The sequence below is a fragment of the Pinus tabuliformis genome, chromosome 3_2 (assembly GCF_031772625.1).
Source record: "Pinus tabuliformis cultivar Carrire ecotype Pingquan chromosome 3_2, CPIR1, whole genome shotgun sequence".
Lineage (NCBI taxonomy): Eukaryota > Viridiplantae > Streptophyta > Pinopsida > Pinales > Pinaceae > Pinus > Pinus tabuliformis.
In genome coordinates this window covers 86,808,873-86,826,404 of record NC_142302.1, presented here as the reverse complement: position 1 = coordinate 86,826,404, position 17,532 = coordinate 86,808,873, and the positions used below count along the sequence as shown (strand labels likewise).

The following is a 17,532-nucleotide window of genomic DNA, read 5'->3' as shown; positions in this document are numbered from 1 at the left end:
CAGGAGATCAATCTGCGATCCGGAAAGACTCTTCCGGATCGCCAACCTCCTCCCCCAGAGGACGAGGAAGACAAACAGGAAAGTGAACCAAAGGTTATTCCACCCTTTCCTGAGAGACTAACAGCCACCACACAACCCAACCCAGAGGAGGATGAGCTTCTGGGAGAGCTCAAGCAGTTGTGTGTGAAAATACCACTTCTCCAAGCCATCAAGGATGTGCCAATATACAACAAACTGGTTAAGGAAAAGTGTTTTAAACACCCAGGCAGGCGAAAGAGGGATGCTTCAACCATCAATGTCATAGGACAACTGTCTGACCTCATGTTGGGACAAGTCATCTGCCTAAAGTATCTAGATCCTGGGAGTCCTGTAGTAGATGTCCACATCAATGGCACCATCATACCTCACACCTTGATTGATCTGGGGGCTGCCATTAACGTGATGACCAGGGATACCATGCTTAAACTCAACCTTCAGGGTTCCTTGAGGAAGACCTAGACAGTCCTACAACTAGCAGATCACTCCACCGTGACTCCCGAAGGGATTGTGGAGGATGTCTTGGTCTCTGTTGACTCTTGGGAATACCCTGCAGATTTCTTGGTTCTACAACCAAAGGCAAAGCTTACTGGATACCCTCTCATTTTGGGAAGGCCTTGATTAGCCACTGCAGATGCTTACATAGGCTGTCGTGTAGGAAACATGACCATCAAAAATGGTCCTATGTCCAAGCAGCTAGTCCTATACCCTCCTACCCAACCCTCATTAGATCTTGACTTACCACTTTGGTTGGAGGAAGGAGAAGAGGATGAGGTGTACTCAGCACCTTTGTGCACCCTAGACACCACTAGAAGAGACCCCCCAACCGAGGATGACTTGATTGAGACCTTGATCCAGAATCCACCTCCCAGTGCACTATCCTTAGAGAAATTGGTGGAGGATGCCGAAGCCAGCGCCCTAGTGGATCTCTGTGCGACCAGCCCTATCACTCCCAGAGTCAAGAATGTGGAGTTCGGCCCTGAGAGAACGTTAAAGATCAGCTCCTCCCTATCTCCTTCCCAGGAAAAGGAGTTGTGTAGTCTGTTGGCCAGTCATCTAGATGCTTTTGCTTGGAGCTATAAGGAGATGAAAGGAGTCCATCCTTCGGTCTGTACCCATCACATCTACATCAAAGAGGGTTGTAAACCGGTTAGGCAACCCCAGAGGAGGATGAATCCAGCCCTTAAGGACATTGTCAAGGACGAATTGCAAAAACTGTTGGATGCTGGATTCATTTACCCCATCTCAGATAGCGAATGGGTGTCCCCTCTGGTGTTGGCTCCCAAGAAGAATGGGAAGTGGAGAATCTGTGTGGACTACCGAGAATTGAACAAAGCTACCAAGAAAGACCATTTCCCTCTACCTTTCATAGATCAAGTGTTGGATGGATTGGCAGGAAAGAAGTTTTTCTCTTTCCTAGATGGGTTTAGCGGGTACAACCAAATCCAAATCAGCCCGAAAGACCAAGATAAGCCCACCTTCACTTGTCCTTGGGGTACCTTTGCCTACCGAGTTCTTCCCTTTGGACTATGCAATGCTCCTGCTACCTTCGAGAGAGCCGTCCTGAGCATCTTTTCTGAGCTGGTGCATGATGCGGTGGAAATCTATATGGATGACTTCACTCCTTATGGGTCCAACTTCCAGGAAGCATTGTCCAATCTGGGAAAAGTCCTAACCAAATGCATTGAGATGAACCTGTCCCTTAGTCCTGAAAAATGTGAATTCTTGATGACTGAAGGGACCGTGCTAGGCCATACCATTTCTTGCCAAGGGTTACAGGTGGATCCTAATAAAATTTCTCTCATCAAGAAGGTTCCACATCCTCAAAAGGTAAGGGATGTTCGGAGTTTCTTAGGATTAGCAGGGTATTACAAGAGATTCATTAAAGACTTCAGCAAGTTAGCCTCACCATTGTTTGGCCTCTTGGCAAAGGATGTGGAGTTTAAATGGACTGACGATTGTCAGAGGGCTCTAAATGAATTAAAGGACAAGTTGGTGTCTGCCCCAATCTTGAGAGGTCCAAACTGGGCCCTACCTTTCCACATCCACACTGATGCCTCGAACAAAGCCATAGGGGCAGCCTTAGGACAAGTTGAACAAAAACTTCCATATGCCATTTACTTTGTCAGCAAAAACTTATCCAAAGCTGAACTGAATTACATTGTAACTGAGAAAGAATTCCTGGCCGTGGTCCATGCACTGAACAAGTTCTGACATTATATCACTAGCTATCAAACATTTGTACATACTGATCATGCTGCAATTAGATATTTAATGAATAAACCAGATGTGAATGCTCGTATTATTAGATGGTTACTTTTGTTGCAGCAGTTTGATTTGACCATTTTTGACAAACCAGGTAAAGAAAATGTTGTTGCTGACTTTTTATCTAGATTGGACTTGTCTGCAGATGAGGATGGAACAGTGGATGACCAGATGCCCGATGAACATCTGTTTGCTATTTCAGTACTCTCTCCATGGTTTGCTGATATAGCGAACTACCTTGTTTCTGCACAGTTCCCTCCGCACCTGTCCTCAAGAGAGAAGAGCAGAATCGTCAGAAAAAGTGCCTCGTTCACTTGGATCGGGGGCAACCTGTTCAAGCTTGGCCCTGATCAGATCTTAAGGCGTTGTGTAAGGGAGGAGGAAGTCTTTGATATCCTCCTCACTTATCATGATGGACCTTGTGGAGGACATTTTGCAGCAAAGAGGACCGCCTTCAAAATCTTGCAGGCAGGGTATTATTGGACCACACTTCATCAAGATGTCAGAAGGTATATCAGCCAATGTGACCAATGCCAAAGGATGGGGAAACCAACTCAAAGGGATGAAATGCCTCTCCAACCTCAAGTGACTCTTGAGCCATTTGAGAAGTGGGGTATGGATTTTGTGGGTCCCATCAACCCTCCTTCGAGGCAAAGATCTTACATCATTGTGTGCATCGACTACCTGACAAAGTGGGCAGAAACCAAGGCAATCAAATCAGCAATAGAAGAAAAGGTGGCTGAGTTCTTAAGGGAAAACATCTTCTACAAGTTTGGCTACCCAAGAGAGCTAGTCACCGATCAAGGAAGCCAATTCACATCCAACTTAATTGAAGACCTACTAGCTCATCACAAAATCAAGCATAGGACTTCCACCCCCTATCACCCTCAAGAAAATGGGCAGGTGGAAGTCACCAATAGAGAATTGGAAGGGATCTTGACTAAGGTGGTGAGCAGCAGCAGGAAGGATTGGGCAGATCACCTGGTTGAGGCCACATGGGCTTACAACACCACTTGGAAGACCACAACCGGCTTCACACCTTATGAGATGGTCTATGGGAAGAGAGCCTTACTGTCTATTGAATTTGAATACAACACTTTGAGGATGGCAGCTCAGCTGGACCTAGACCTCAGCAATGCCCAACAAGAAAGGTTATTGTAGCTGAATGGATTGGACGAGCAGCGAATGCAGGCCCTTCTTCACACAGAAGTGGTTCAACTTCAGAGGAAGGTGTGGCATGACCAACACCTCAATGACAAGCAATTTCAGCCAGGATATTGGGCACTGTTGTATGATTCCAGGCATAAAGATTTCAAGGGGAAGCTGAGAACCAGATGCTTGGGATCATATGCAGTAGAGAAATGTCATGACAATGGATCTGTCCTCATTCGGACCATTGACGAGGAGGCCATCCCCATGCTTGTCAATGGGCATCGACTGAAAATCTACAGGAAACCTCTCTCAAGACAAGAATTCATTAAAACTGTGGAGAAATCAGTGCTGGTCATAGAGAAGGGTTCTGCCTCTGTTTTGGGCATACCCTGAAGATCTTTAAAAAAAAAAAAAAAAAAAAAAAAGATCCTTGGGTGAAAACCTCTCTGAGGCTCCCAAGGCAGATGGTAGGGGTGAAAACCTCATTGAGGCACCCCTGCTGTCTTTCAAAAAAAGAGAAAAAAGTATGAAAAAGACCCTTGAGTGAAAACCTTTCCGAGGCGCTTGAGGCAGATGGCAAGGGTGAAAACCTCATTGAGGCACCCCTGCTGTCTTTCAAAAAAAGAAAAAAAAAGAAAAATAAACATAAAAGAAACAGGGACAACAAGTTCATAATGTGGTAATGCATGCAGGTTGCAGGTTTATGAAGGAAGAAGAGGTCCCTCAACTTGAAGACAAGGGTCCATATCATGCTGCCAGGACACCCTACCAGCACCTCCTTCGAGAACATTCATCTTCTCCAAGGTATGGGCATGATTTCATCACAGCTTAGTCTTCTACAGGAAGTTACAGACTTTCTATAGGAAGTTACAGACTTTCTATAGGAAGTTCTGTATTTCTACAGGAAACTTCCTGTAGAAGTTTTGGACGGCCCAGAACTAATTGTATGAGGAGATCTAATGACCAAGGTCCGCTATGGACACATGCAAGCTACTATTTTCTCCCTCACACACTGCTGTCACCTCCTTCTACCACCCCTTTCGACATACAATGAATATACCTGCACAATCAAAGTAGATCAATGAATTATCAAGAGGAAGCAATTCTGAAATGAAAGAAGACGCTGAGATGCCATGCAGTACTCAACCCAGCTATCCAAAGGCCCTGCGAGCGTGATCGTGATGCCACTGTCTTCATCGTTCAGCATGCACCCAAGGAGGACAAACTGCTACAGGACATCCTACAGGAATCCCGTACCAGTTTAGCCAACTAGAGTGTACACCATTCGATCGCTTGCAACATGCAATAACAAAGCGGGCGCATGCAGCGGAGTCATACGCTTCATCATCAGCAGCAACAAGAAAATTCGGACCTGTGCAAATAGCAGCAGTAGCAAGCAAATCTGGACCTGTGCAAATAACAACAGCGAGCAAATCTAGTCATCGTCGTCCTGAAGCCTGGAAAAGCATGTCGCGGCCGCACAGGAAAGTGCCTCACCCTTTCTTTCGTCGAATTACATGAATATTACTTTGAAATTTTTGCAAGCATGAAATGAACGGGTTGAGCAGTTGCATGGGCATTCAACTGGCCACGTCGACCAGTCAGCTGGTCTAGTCGGATGTGTAGAATGGTGGCCGTGGAAAAAGAACGGGTAGTGGACACGTGAGAACCGTCCAGTCGGGGAGAAGCACGTTTTAACAGAAATGGCGGTGGCGGATCTGCGGAGAATGATGCAGCAGTCAGGGAATTTGTAGGGGAATGAGTAGATGACGTCATCCAACGGTCCGGCAGGGACAACTCACCCCCGCGCCACGAATTCCGCCGGATTCAAATCTATCGGCTAGATCGCCACCCCACGCATTTATCATCAGCCGTTTGGAAGTCGAGTGAGCATCCGCATTCCTCTGAAGCTCGACACTCTAAGCCTTCAGCCATTCGAACGTCTGATAGCAGCACAGAAGGCGCAGACCCACTGCAGTATCCTCCAGAATTCGTGCACTGCTTCTACAGGAAAGCTGCTTCTACAAGAAATTGGGTTCCTCACGTCAAAAGGTGGCAGATTAAAAAGGTAAGCCTAAACCTTCCATACAATTTGTTTCGAGGGTGGCAGAGTCGACGTTCTACAGTTTGGTCGTAAAAAATTGCAAGTATTGTCTGTCGTTTGCATGAATTGTCGTCCTACAGGATGTGAGTTATAATTAAGACGTGTTAAGGCTCGTCGGGAGATAAGTTTTCGTGAATTATATGCGTGGCAGAGGCGTAATTCTACGCTCTGTCCCAGTAGGCCAATTTTCTTCCTCTCTCGCCACCTCCATCTAACGCAGCAGTTTTTCACCATGCCGGGTGGGTTCATCAGAAGGGAACCAACCGACTCAACAAAGCTAAGAGAGAATCCTGAGGTGGTGGAGCTGTTCACGCAAGTGCAATGGATGTCGTTCTGCGACAAATTGCAGGGCTATGACAATGAGGTGGCAGAGGAGTTCTTGCAAGCTCTGAAGCCAAAATCCAAAACATTGGCCACTGTCAACTTCAGGGGTTTGAGTCTTAGACTCACCCCACAATTCATCAGCCGAGTTACTGAGCTCCCAATGGGATTACCATGGGATAAAGAAGAGAGGAAATTGGGCCAGAAGGCTAAGAAGAAATTCTTCCCCCCAGAGGAGGAATTCTCAGAAGATAAAAACGAGGTTCGTAGAACCAGCTTACTGCCACTTTGGAGTGAAGTTAGCCTCCAGATTATGAAGTACATCACCTGCGAAGGTCGGTTTAGCATTGTATATGGGTACCATTTTCAGTTACTCACGGAATTAAGGCATCAGATGGACCTACCTGTAGAAAACAAACTAAGTATCCCCTACTTTCTACTACAGTCTATGATTGAATGTGCCACCAAGTTGAAAGAAGGCACACCAGACCAGGTAGCCCACCATGGACTCATTAAACTCCTCGTGGAGGATGCGCTCCACACATACAAGGTTCCTCTCTCATGGGAAGCCTTCCCAAATTTGACCAAGGATGGTGATATAAATATTTTGACCAAAGAGCTCGGTTCATCCAGCAGTGAGGAGACGGAGTCAGTGCCCGCAGGGAAGAAAGAAAAAGGTCAGAAGACCACGACCATGGAGCAGAAGAAAGAGAAAAAGAAGAAACAAGAGAAAAAGGGTGCCAAAGAGAAGGATGACACACCCATGTTGACGGCCAAGAGAGAAAAGATTACAAAGAAGAGTGGACAAGGCTGAGCAGGTCCACGCCAGCAAAGGCACCTCGACAGCAGCCGCAACCAAGTCAAAAATTAAAACACATTCAACAAAACAAACTAAAGCGGTGCCACCTGTTTCTACAGGAACACCAAAACCGGCTTCTACAGGAAGCCATAAATCAACTGAAAAAGGGTCTTCTATAGGAAGCCCTGAGAAAGCGAAACCCAAGGAGAAGAAAGATGACATTCTTGCAAGGGAGGCAGCAGCCATGCTGGCCGCCCTTAGTACACCTCCTAAGCCAAAGGAGAAGAGAAAGAGGGAGACCCCTCTATATTTCAAAGCTAGGAGAAGTGTGAGAATAAAAACGGGCAAGCCACAGCCTCCATCCAGTAGCCCAATCACTATAAAGGATGCCCCTACTTCGCCCAAGGAGAGGTCCCCCTCAAAGATATCAGTCACCTATGAGAGGGGGAGCCTGAAAACAACTACTTGGATAGAAAGATTAGACCAATTGGCTTCAAAAGCCCGGCTACAGGATGCTGAAGCTGCTCTATAGGAAACCTTAGCTCGGCTTAAGGAAACAGAGAGAATGGAAGGAGAAGCACCCTCATCACCACCGAGGGAGGGCGAAGTAGAGCCACCAAGAGAAGAAGAAAAAGAGCACATTCCGGAGCCTAGCCCTCAGCCAAGTCTGAGCTCATACTATAACTTCTTGGAAGCTAGCAAAATTATACCACAAGAATTCACTGTGCCACTGTTCTTTACATTGGAGGAAGAGAGAGTACATACACACACGTGGATGAAAATAGCCAAATCAAAAGGTGTGGCAGACATAAGCCCCTTGGAGGAACAACTCAAGGAGGCTAGAAAGGAATTGGCTATGGCTAAACACGTGGCAAATTGCCAGCGGGTGTTCCTACAGGAAGAAAACGAAAAACTTAGACTGCAGCTACAAGAGCTGACGAGAGGAACAGGCACACCCTTAGGGGACAGCACAACAGAACAGCAAGGCAAAAAGGAACTGCAAACCGGTCTTGGGGAGCCAACCTTGCATCTACAGGAAGCAGAAAAGCAAGCACAAATTGAGGTGCAAGCTCTCAGACAACAGCTGTAGCAGAAAGAGGCACAATTGGCCTGCATGGCCAGTTGGGCCATGGATGCTATACAATGCAGACAGCCGGCCAAATCGTATGGCCTGTAACCGAAAGACCAATGGCTGCAATTTCAAATCAATACCTTGGCACAAAGGGGTATCTCTCAGCTCCAAAACCCGCAGCAATTCACTGAACTATGCAGTACCAGCTCATCAGAGGATAAGGCCAAATTAGCGGAGTTCTACCTCCATAATTTGGCCCTGCCTAATGTAATTTCATGGGATCCCAATACGGCCTTAGGAGATATGCAATTAATGGCATTTGCCTCATGGTTGAACCATGAGGACAAAAGAGTAGCAGAAGCCAAAGCGGTCATGAAGCGAGAGATGAATGAGCCATTGCTAATTAGAGCAGAACCAGGGGATCCAGTTGCACTAATCTTGGCACACCAACACTTGTCCACCGACCCTCAAGCTTCATTGAGATATATGGATTAGCAGGCCCAGGCCATAGCGCATTTTGAGGACATGGAGAGACTGTTAGGAGACAACTCTGTCCAAGCTTGCACCCGCCGATGGAATACATTGGCCCACACTCTGAAAATCAAAGAGTATCATACCCCAACCAGGATGAGGGAAGCTCTAGTACGGGTGGCCCTCTATAAGAAATCCATGTAAAATCTCCAGGCCAGCTGGATTGGCCTCATGCTAAGCCCACCACTGCTGCTAGGATTGATGGAAGGCAGCACAGAGAAAGATGATAATGAATAGTGGGAAGAGGTGAACATAAAGGCTGGGTTCCATATCAGCAAGGAGGACACTACTACAGAGGCTTGGGATGTAAGGGTGGCAGTAAAGGCAATGAAGGATGAGGAGCTGGATTAGTTGCTGAAGGATGAGCAAATATTTTAGCTGGGGGGTGATGATGAGCCCCAAATTTGGTAACATTTTGGGCTCATTTGGCCTCACTACCCTTGCTCAACCCTTCATTTTTCATGACTTATGCATCATTTTTTAGTATATTTATGTTATTTGTACGAATGAAGGGTAGTCACTATTCCTAGGTGGCTAATAAATGTTTATTTCAGGTTTTTTGACATGAAATGGAGCAAAACCACGCAGATGAAGGCTAGGAGACAACCAAGGTGGCATTGAGGTTTTGTAGGAAGGTTGTCCACAGCATTGAATGGCCTTCCTCGTGATCTCCACCCACAACTCCGAGCTCCAACAGCTATCACCACCGAGCTAGAAGGCAGCCAACGGATTCTAAGGGAAGAGCAGTTTACTTTTAGTTGGTCAGCCAAGCCCCACTAATTTAGGAGGCCAGCTTGGCCCTCATAATGTATAAATGTTGAGGCTGTAGCCTTCAAAAAGATACTTTTGAAACTTTGTTGCAGATTCTGAATTACGAGCTATAGCCCCGTTTTGCTCTTTGTAAGCCATTTTTGGCATGTTATCAGACATTTGACTATTATCTTTTAATGAATAAGTAGGCAGATTTGAGGCAGCTCTGAGTTCTTAAAGGATCTTAATCTCTCAGGGTTGGGCCCAACCTGAGAGCCTAAGGGTTCCTTCCTTTGTATTGTTACCTTTCTTTCTTTCAACATTATATTTCTTTTCCTTTACATGCACTTGGAAACACAGTTTGCTGATTCGAATTTCTTGGTGTGGTTACATAGGTTAGTGTTATGAACAAAGTTGCTTCAGTAGTTTAGATTAGAGTAGGGAGATCGAAGTTAATCTGAGTTCCAAAAAGGGTTGAATGCACACTCACTTTCACCTCTGTTTGGGGACTGGGAGTGCAGACCGTGCCAACTACCAAAAACACAGTTTTACATGTTCATGCAAGCTTTAACGTAATATTTCCGTTTGTAGAAGTCTCCATGCATTTAGATCTTGAGCAATAACTCTTTGTTTCAGCACCATGCACGATTTTCCCTTAACAACGACATTGCTGTTCTTTGGTTTCTAATAAAACAGTTAGAGTAGGTTGAGGACATTTCGGTTATACGCAAGACAGGGGTGATTTGTTTCATTTACACTGCGCAACACCACTCCATCATTTCCTTATCCTTCTAAGCCATGCCTAGGCCATCTACTTATCTCCCAGTTAGATCATTTGCCTCCCAACTCTTCTATTATCCACGTTGTTTTATCTTTTCGGCCTTCCATTTCCTCTACCCTCCTCTAGACCAACCAGCTTTACACACCCCCCCTCCATCTCATCTCTCTGTCCATAAGCCATCACAAGCTCCTCTCCTACCTCCCTATCCACCCATACAGCTCATTCACTCATCCATCACCCAAAACTCTGATTGCAGAACATCCTGTAGAAATTACGGGACTTCTTGTAGAAATCCTGAACTTCCTGTAGAACCCCCTGCAGACATCCTGTAGAAGCTTGCAAACACGGTTGCCAGGCATCTGAACTTTGTGAACTTCTGTGGAATGATGTTAGGGATCCCTTGGATCCTCTCAGAGTCCTCCTGACCTTTTCCAAGCCTTCCTCCCCTTGATCTACCCCTACACAGTCAAGACCCAGTAAGAAGCACAGTCATAATAACTCCAACAACTTGAGTAAAAATACAAAAACATGTTATCTTCAGATGAAAGTAGTTTAGACACATGCATCTCATCTCAATAGAAGTAATGGCACCACTTTTAGAAGTTGCATTCCCACCATTGCATCATAAGGATTAAGCTGGTAGAATTAGCGTTTACTAGGGTTTCCATGTTTTGTTGGCTTTCAGTTCATTCTTGCAAAGTAGGTTAATTTCCTTTGAGATAGCTTTCATTCATCACTTAAAAAGCTTCTTCTCAGAACATATAGAAGTTGGCTTGAGCCCTAGCGGACTTGTGCTAGCTGACCAAGTGACAGCTGCGACAAGAGCTAGTACTTGTGCATACAGCACCGTCGCTTCCAAGTTTGTTACGAACTACCGGGTTGATAAAATTAGAGAAGGAAGCTCCAGGAGTTGTAGCATTATTGCTACAATACTGGAGCCCACCAGGAGTCTCAGGAGTAACAATATAATCCAGCCGGCCTAACAATAATAATATAAAGCCACAAAAATAACAATAGAGGGATTCTATGGGGCACAGTAATAACAATATGGGGGCAAAAGGGGCACAACAATATTAATAAGGGGTATAACTACAATAGTAATGGGGTAATCACTAGTATTATAGGGACCCAACATGCCCCTCTCCTTCAAAAAAGTGTTTTCCTCAACGCTTGAGAAGTTCTGGACACTTCTACATAAAATTCTCATCCTCCCATGTGGAATCTTCAGCGGATAAGTTCTTCCACTTGATAAGATACTCTGAAATTGATCGATTTCGTAGCTGTCGAGTTCTTGTTTCTGTGACTGCTTCCGGTTCCAATATAATTTTTCCTTCCTCATCAAGTTCTGGAAATATTGTTTGAACTGGGAGCTTGCTGCCTATAAGCTTCTTTAAACATGAAACATGAAAAACTGGGTGCAATCGAGAAGCTGCAGGAAGCTCCAATTTGTATGCCATAGTACCAATCTTTTGCAACACCTTGTATGCACCATAATACTTTGGTGATAATTTATTATCCTTCTTAGCTTGCTTGCGGGACATTTGCTTATATGGTTGTAGCTGTATGAATACCCAATCACGTACATCAAAACTTCTTTCACTACGATGTTGATCTGCCTGTTGTTTCATTCTATTTTGTGCCAACACGAGGTTATCCTTTAAGAGTTGGAGGACTTGTTGTTGATGTTCGATGTATGTTCCACTGCCTGAACCTTAGAATTTTCTCTTAAATATGATGTGATGGATGGTGGTTGATACCCATAAAGTGCCATAAATGGGGTAATTTTTGTTGATGTATGGAAGGAAGTGCTATACCACCATTCCGCCAGAAGCAACCATTTGACCCATTTTTTCCGTTTATCAGATACAAAGCAACGAAGATATCCTTCCAAAAATTTGTTTACTATCTTAGTTTGCCTGTCATATTGAGGATGATAAGATGAGCTATGAGCTAACTGAGTACCAAGACAAGAAAATAATTCTATCCAAAAATTTCCAGTGAAAATGCGATCTCTGTCACTTACAATAATCGTTGGGTTTCCATGTAGCTTTTGAATTGTTTCCATAAATGCAGTAGAAACTGTAGTGGCTTTAAATGGATGCGATAATGCACAAAAGTGTGCATACTTGGTAAGTCTGTCAACTACCACCATGATGACACTCTTTCCCTCAGACTTGGGTAAACTTGTGATAAAATCCATTGAAACCTCCTCCCAACGTTGGCTTGGAATGGATAAAGGTTGTAATAGACCCGGTGTCTTAATTGTTTCAACTTTATTTTGTTGGCAAACAAAACATTCCGCCACAAACTTTTGAATATCTAATTTAAGGCCATCCCAAAAAAATTCCTTCTTAACCCTGTGGTAAATTTTTGAAAATCCTAAGTGCCCTCCTAAGGGGGAAGTGTGCAATTCCATAAGAATATTTTGTTTTAGCTGGGAATTCTTATAGAGGTATAAGCGATCTTTGTACCATAATGAATCATTTTGCCAGCTAAATGTATCATATGTACTGGAATATTGTTGTAACTTTCGAATAAGTGCCCACACTTCTTCGTCATTCTTCCATTCCTCCCTTGCTTCGTTTACCTTGAAGTGTCTTCCCATTAGGTAGGGTCGCGATTTCTTAAGTGCATGGAGTATTGCCAACATTTCCTTCCCATAAATAGGTTTTCTTAAAAACTTTCCCTTGATTGGACGACTTTCAAAAGCAATGGGTCTTTCATCTTGCATTAGAACAACACCAATTCCATTTCCTGAAGCATCACATTCCACAATAAAGGTTTTTGTGAAGTCCAGTGTAGCTAAGACCGGTGCTTGGCACATTGCCTCTTTAAGATGTTCAAAGGCCTTTGTTGTTTCTGGAGTCATGAAAATGCATCTTTCTTCAATAATGTTGTTAGAGGTGCTGCTATTCTCCCATAATTCTTAACAAACTTGCGATAATACCCTGTCAACCCGAGAAATCCTCGCAGATGCCTTATGGATGTGGGGATTTTCCATTCCTTAATGGCTTTAATTTTGCTAGGGTCTACCTTAACTCCTTCATGAGATACAATATGACCCAGATATTCCACCTCCTGGACTCCAAAGAAACATTTGGATCTTTTTGCATATAATTGTTTCTCTTCCAATAGTTGTAGCACCCTGTCAACATGTTTAACATGATCCTTCCAAGATTTGTCGTAGATTAGTATATCTTTTTTTTTTTGGGTAAAAGTAACTTCTATATTAAGCAAGAAAAATATTTACATAATTTACAGCAACCAAGGGGGACGAGGCCACCCTCTAACAGAGACAACTGGGACAGACTAGCAGACCTCTGAGACAGCATTACAATGATTGTCCAAATGAGCCCCTTGGAAAACATTACAGTTCTGGATGGCCAAAAAAACAGACTCTATTACCTTGCTGACTCGAACTTTTAACAAGCTGCCACTATAGGGCTGAGAACAGGAACTGAGCGAGATTGAGGATTTGACCAACAAAGACATGAGCAAAAATACAAAAATGCAAAAATCTGGAGAAACGCCTTCGAACATATTCAGGTAGGGTGACTTGGCGAAGTTGGCGGTTGCCTTTGCATCGGGCTGGGCGGATCAAGCCATATGACAGACTCCTCACCCACCTGAAGATGCCCCTCCAAACCCGGATGAGCTGAATCCTGTTCCGCATTCCTATTTTGGACACAGTTTATTAATGGCTGAATTTCTTGCACTGATTCATCACAAATTGAGTTCGCCTGGTTTTGAGCCTGCTGAGGCTGGTCGACTTGTTCTATGGGTGCCCGCGGACGGGGCATCCTATGCACTCTTCCTTGCATATCCCCCAGAAGAATTTCGCTGCTCTGGAGACTGTCGGAAGCAGGGGAGGACCATGAGGGGTTAATTGGAGGCGCTTCTGAAAGATACACAGAGAAATTGACCATAACATCCGACTGAAGGATCCCTCTGGGAATGCGGAGGCGGAAAGACTGATAGGAATCCGGCAATAGCAAAAATTCCTCCTCAGAGCTGGATGATGAGGGGGAAATGGCTGCCATAGGTGCTATTGGGTGCAGTTCCTCCCCTTCAATCCCATAACGAACCCCTGAACGACCACCGCGGCGAGGCACGCCCCTTCGACGCATAACTGTTTCCAACCTGAGCGCCTTGAGACTCTGCTCAGTTTCCTTGAGACAATATTGCAGAGCAATATTTTGCCCGCCTCCCACTTCAAACAACATTCCCTGAACATTGCAGGTCTGAGCGGTGTTGGTATATAACCAGGACTTCACCCTCACCAAATGCCGCGTACCAGACTCCATTACACCAGATCTCCTCGAGACCGGAGCAGGCTTGCTCGACTTAAATGCAACCTCGACCGTGCTCTGCCATTCCTTAATGTCGTTTGCATGAATCATTGAATAGTTTTTTATCGCCATCGTTGTCTCCTACCTGCTCGCTGCCTCGGCCTTGAGACAGGTATAGAGGCGCGGGAAAGCCTTAATGGCCACCTGCCATTCATGCATGATGGACACCCGCATCCGGGGGAAGGATGTCTTTGTGCACCAAAGAGATGCAGTCCTGCTTGAGTTTATCATCTTCAACCATATCTAGAGAGCCTGAGAACTAATGTGTCGACTGTGACACTCCTTGATTTGCTAGCCGATCTGCTACCTGGTTAGTTGTTCTTCTTACATGATGGAAGGATAAATTGTGGGGAGCATGGAGCTTTTCTTCCAGGGATTCCAAACGGCTTAACAATCTCCAGCTCTTCGCTATTTTGACTGCCTTAGCTCCAGCCTACATTCTTTTAGTTGCCTCTATAAGAATGAGAGAGTCGCCTTCTACCTCCAGAGGGGAGAGGTGATGCTGTTCAGCTAAACAGATTCCTTTCCAAAGACCCTCTAGCTTCGCTGCATTGTTAGTATCTTTCCCTATTGAGCCATAGAATACTAGCATTTCTTCGCCATTATGTCTACGGATTACTCCTCCGAAGCCTGCTGGGCCAGGATTGCCTTTGGCAGCACCATCGAAGTTCAGCTTGTATGAATTGAGTGCAGGCGAGGACCAAGAGGATGGTGAAGCGGATCTGGTGGAATGTGTAGTGGTCGTTTTGACTAGGGATTTAAGTTCAAGATTCCATTCCTTCATGATGCGGCGTTCCTGATGATTTTCCGGCATATCATTATCATTCCAAACTCTGATGGCCAGAGTTTCCTGTATGTTCTTTTTGAGCGGGAGCCAAAGATCATCTATGGATCTAAATGTGCTATTGAAGGATCTGTGGTTGCGTTCTTTCCACAGGGTCCAGTACAGAAATCCTGGTATAATGTGCCACAAGGAGTTGAGGATCTTGCACTTGTATGGGTATTTTTCCCAGGTCCTTATGGTTTCTGTTATGTCCTCCACCCTGGGGTGAGCTCTCATATTGCATTTTTCGACTTTCTCCCAGATTTGTTTTGCTAATGGGCATTCTTCCATTAAATGATTAATGGTTTCACAATTTATGTTGCAATTTGGGCATCTGGATGGCCCTACAATTCCCCTTTTGATCAGATTGTCCCAGGTAAGAATGCGTTTTCTGCTAAGAAGCTATAAAAAGGTTGAGATTTTGGGCCAATGCCCAGCTTGCCATACTCGCTCCCATAGCTGATCTTTAACCGCCCTGAGGTTGGAATAGCGCAGGTGATGAGCTTCCTTGGTGGTGAAAGTACCTTTGGTTGTGTAGCCCCATATGAGTTTGTCTTGCTGATTCGAGAGGTGAATCTTCCTATTGTTGAGTTCCTGATCAATGTCTGTATACACTTCTCCCTGCCAATCTATTTGCCAGAGACGCGCCGGTTTCCATGTTTGGAAGTCGTGATTTGGAGATGGCTGCCAGAACTGGTGTACCAAAGGGATGCTTTCTTGGTTCATTTGAGCCTGCCAGAGAGGTTTGTGGAACAGATTGGCTAATTTGGGAAGTTGTTGCCATGAATCTTCCCAGAATCTAGCTGCCTTGCCCGAGTTAATTTCCCAGAAGCTATGATCCTGGATGAAGCTACTTTGGGTTTTTGCGTTGTTCCAAATGAGTGATCCCTGCGCAGTTGGATTGATTCTGATGAGGTCATTCCATTGACTGCCGCTGGCATATTTAGCTTGCCATAGTTGGGCCCAGGGGGTGTTTGGCTTGGAGACCCAATTCCACCAGATTTTAGCTCCCATAGTGTTGTTGCTTTGGAGCGGATCCCGAAGACCTAGCCCTCCTTCTGATTTGGTTTTGCATACCTCTGTCCATTTGACAAGTGCCCATTTCCTGTTCAAGCTTGTGGATCCCCAGAGAAAGTTCCTCTGAAGATTGCGAATTTCTTTTAGAATCCCTTTTGGAGCTGCTAAGATAGAGAATAAATAAAGCGGCATAGCTTGTAAAACTGATTTGATAAGAACGAGTCTGCCTGCCAGATTTAAAGCCCTGAAAGTCCAGGATGAAAGCTTTGATTCTAATTTGTCCAGCAACGATCTCCAAGATACCTGCTTGATTGCTGAGTCGGTAAGGGGGGCGCCCAGGTATTTTGAAGGCAGGTGGGAGATTGTAAATCCCAGAATCCGGGCTATAATCCTTTGCAAGAAGGGGGGAGTGTTAAAGAAAAAAAGTTGTGATTTTGCAGCGTTAATGGATGTGCCCGAGGCTTCAGAGAAGAGGGATAGAAGGGATTTGTAAGCAGAGGCTTCTTTTGCAGAAGGATGCCCAAAGAGCATTGTATCATCAACAAATTGCTGATGCGTTTGAGGAGTGCGACCATGAAGGGAAATTCCTTTAAGGGCATGAGAGGATACAGCCGATTTGAGGAGCCTGCTTAGGCCTTCAGCCATTAAAACAAAGAGAAAAGGTGATAGAGGGTCCCCCTGCCGGATGCCACGAGAGGGGAGAAAAGGAGGTGAGGGGGATCCGTTCAGAATGACAGAGAAACTGGGAGAAGTGATGAGGTTCATGATCCATCTGGTCCAGGTTGCACTAAAGCCAAAAGCTAAGAGCATTTTGTGTATGTATTTCCAGCTAAGCTTGTCGAAGGCTTTAGAAAGATCTAATTTGAGAAGCATACCTGGTTTCTTGAGAAGCTTTAAAGAGTGTATGACTTCGTTTGATAGAATAATTCCATCCATGATCTGCCGACCTTCAACGTACCCTGTCTGTTCTGGGGAGATAAGCAAGGGTAGGAGCGGTTTGAGTCGGTTTGCAATAACCTTTGAAATGAGTTTGTAAATTACATTACAGAGAGCTATTGGCCGATACTTCTCAGGTTTGTTTGAGGCTGCTTCTTTGGGTACCAAGGCAATGAAGGTTGAGTTGAGGGCCGGGAGTACCCAATGCATGCTGCGGGATTCTTCCACCAGATCCCAGACTTCAATTTTTATGAGATCCCAAAATTCATGGAAGAAGTTGGCCGTGAATCCGTCAGGCCCTGGCGCCTTTCCGTCTTTAAGCTGAGCTATGGCATCTTCTACTTCCTTTAGTGTGACTTGCTGGAGCAGTTGAGTATTGTGATCCTCATTGATGATTTTAGGAATGTGCTGTGTGATAGCTCGGATTGCCTCGTCTCTGTTACTGTTAGGCTCCTTTAGAATGTCCTTGAAATATCCAGTGAATTCTTTCTCCATGTCTTCATGAGCCTCCACTCTTTCACCCTGCTGATTGTTAACAAAGGTGATTTTGTTGTGCATGCGCCGTTGGATGGTAGTTTTGTGGAAAAATTTAGTAT

The 17,532-nt window shown here is 45.0% G+C and overlaps 1 protein-coding gene across 1 annotated transcript; it reads right to left on the bottom strand.

Moving 5' to 3' along the window:
* Nucleotides 1-14,593: 14,593 nt before the first annotated feature.
* LOC149179962 (uncharacterized) lies at nt 14,594-15,274 on the bottom strand. Its single transcript, XM_089413715.1, has one exon. It carries the CDS (start codon nt 15,272-15,274, stop codon nt 14,594-14,596), a length of 681 nt encoding a protein of 226 aa, XP_089269841.1.
* Nucleotides 15,275-17,532: the final 2,258 nt, after the last annotated feature.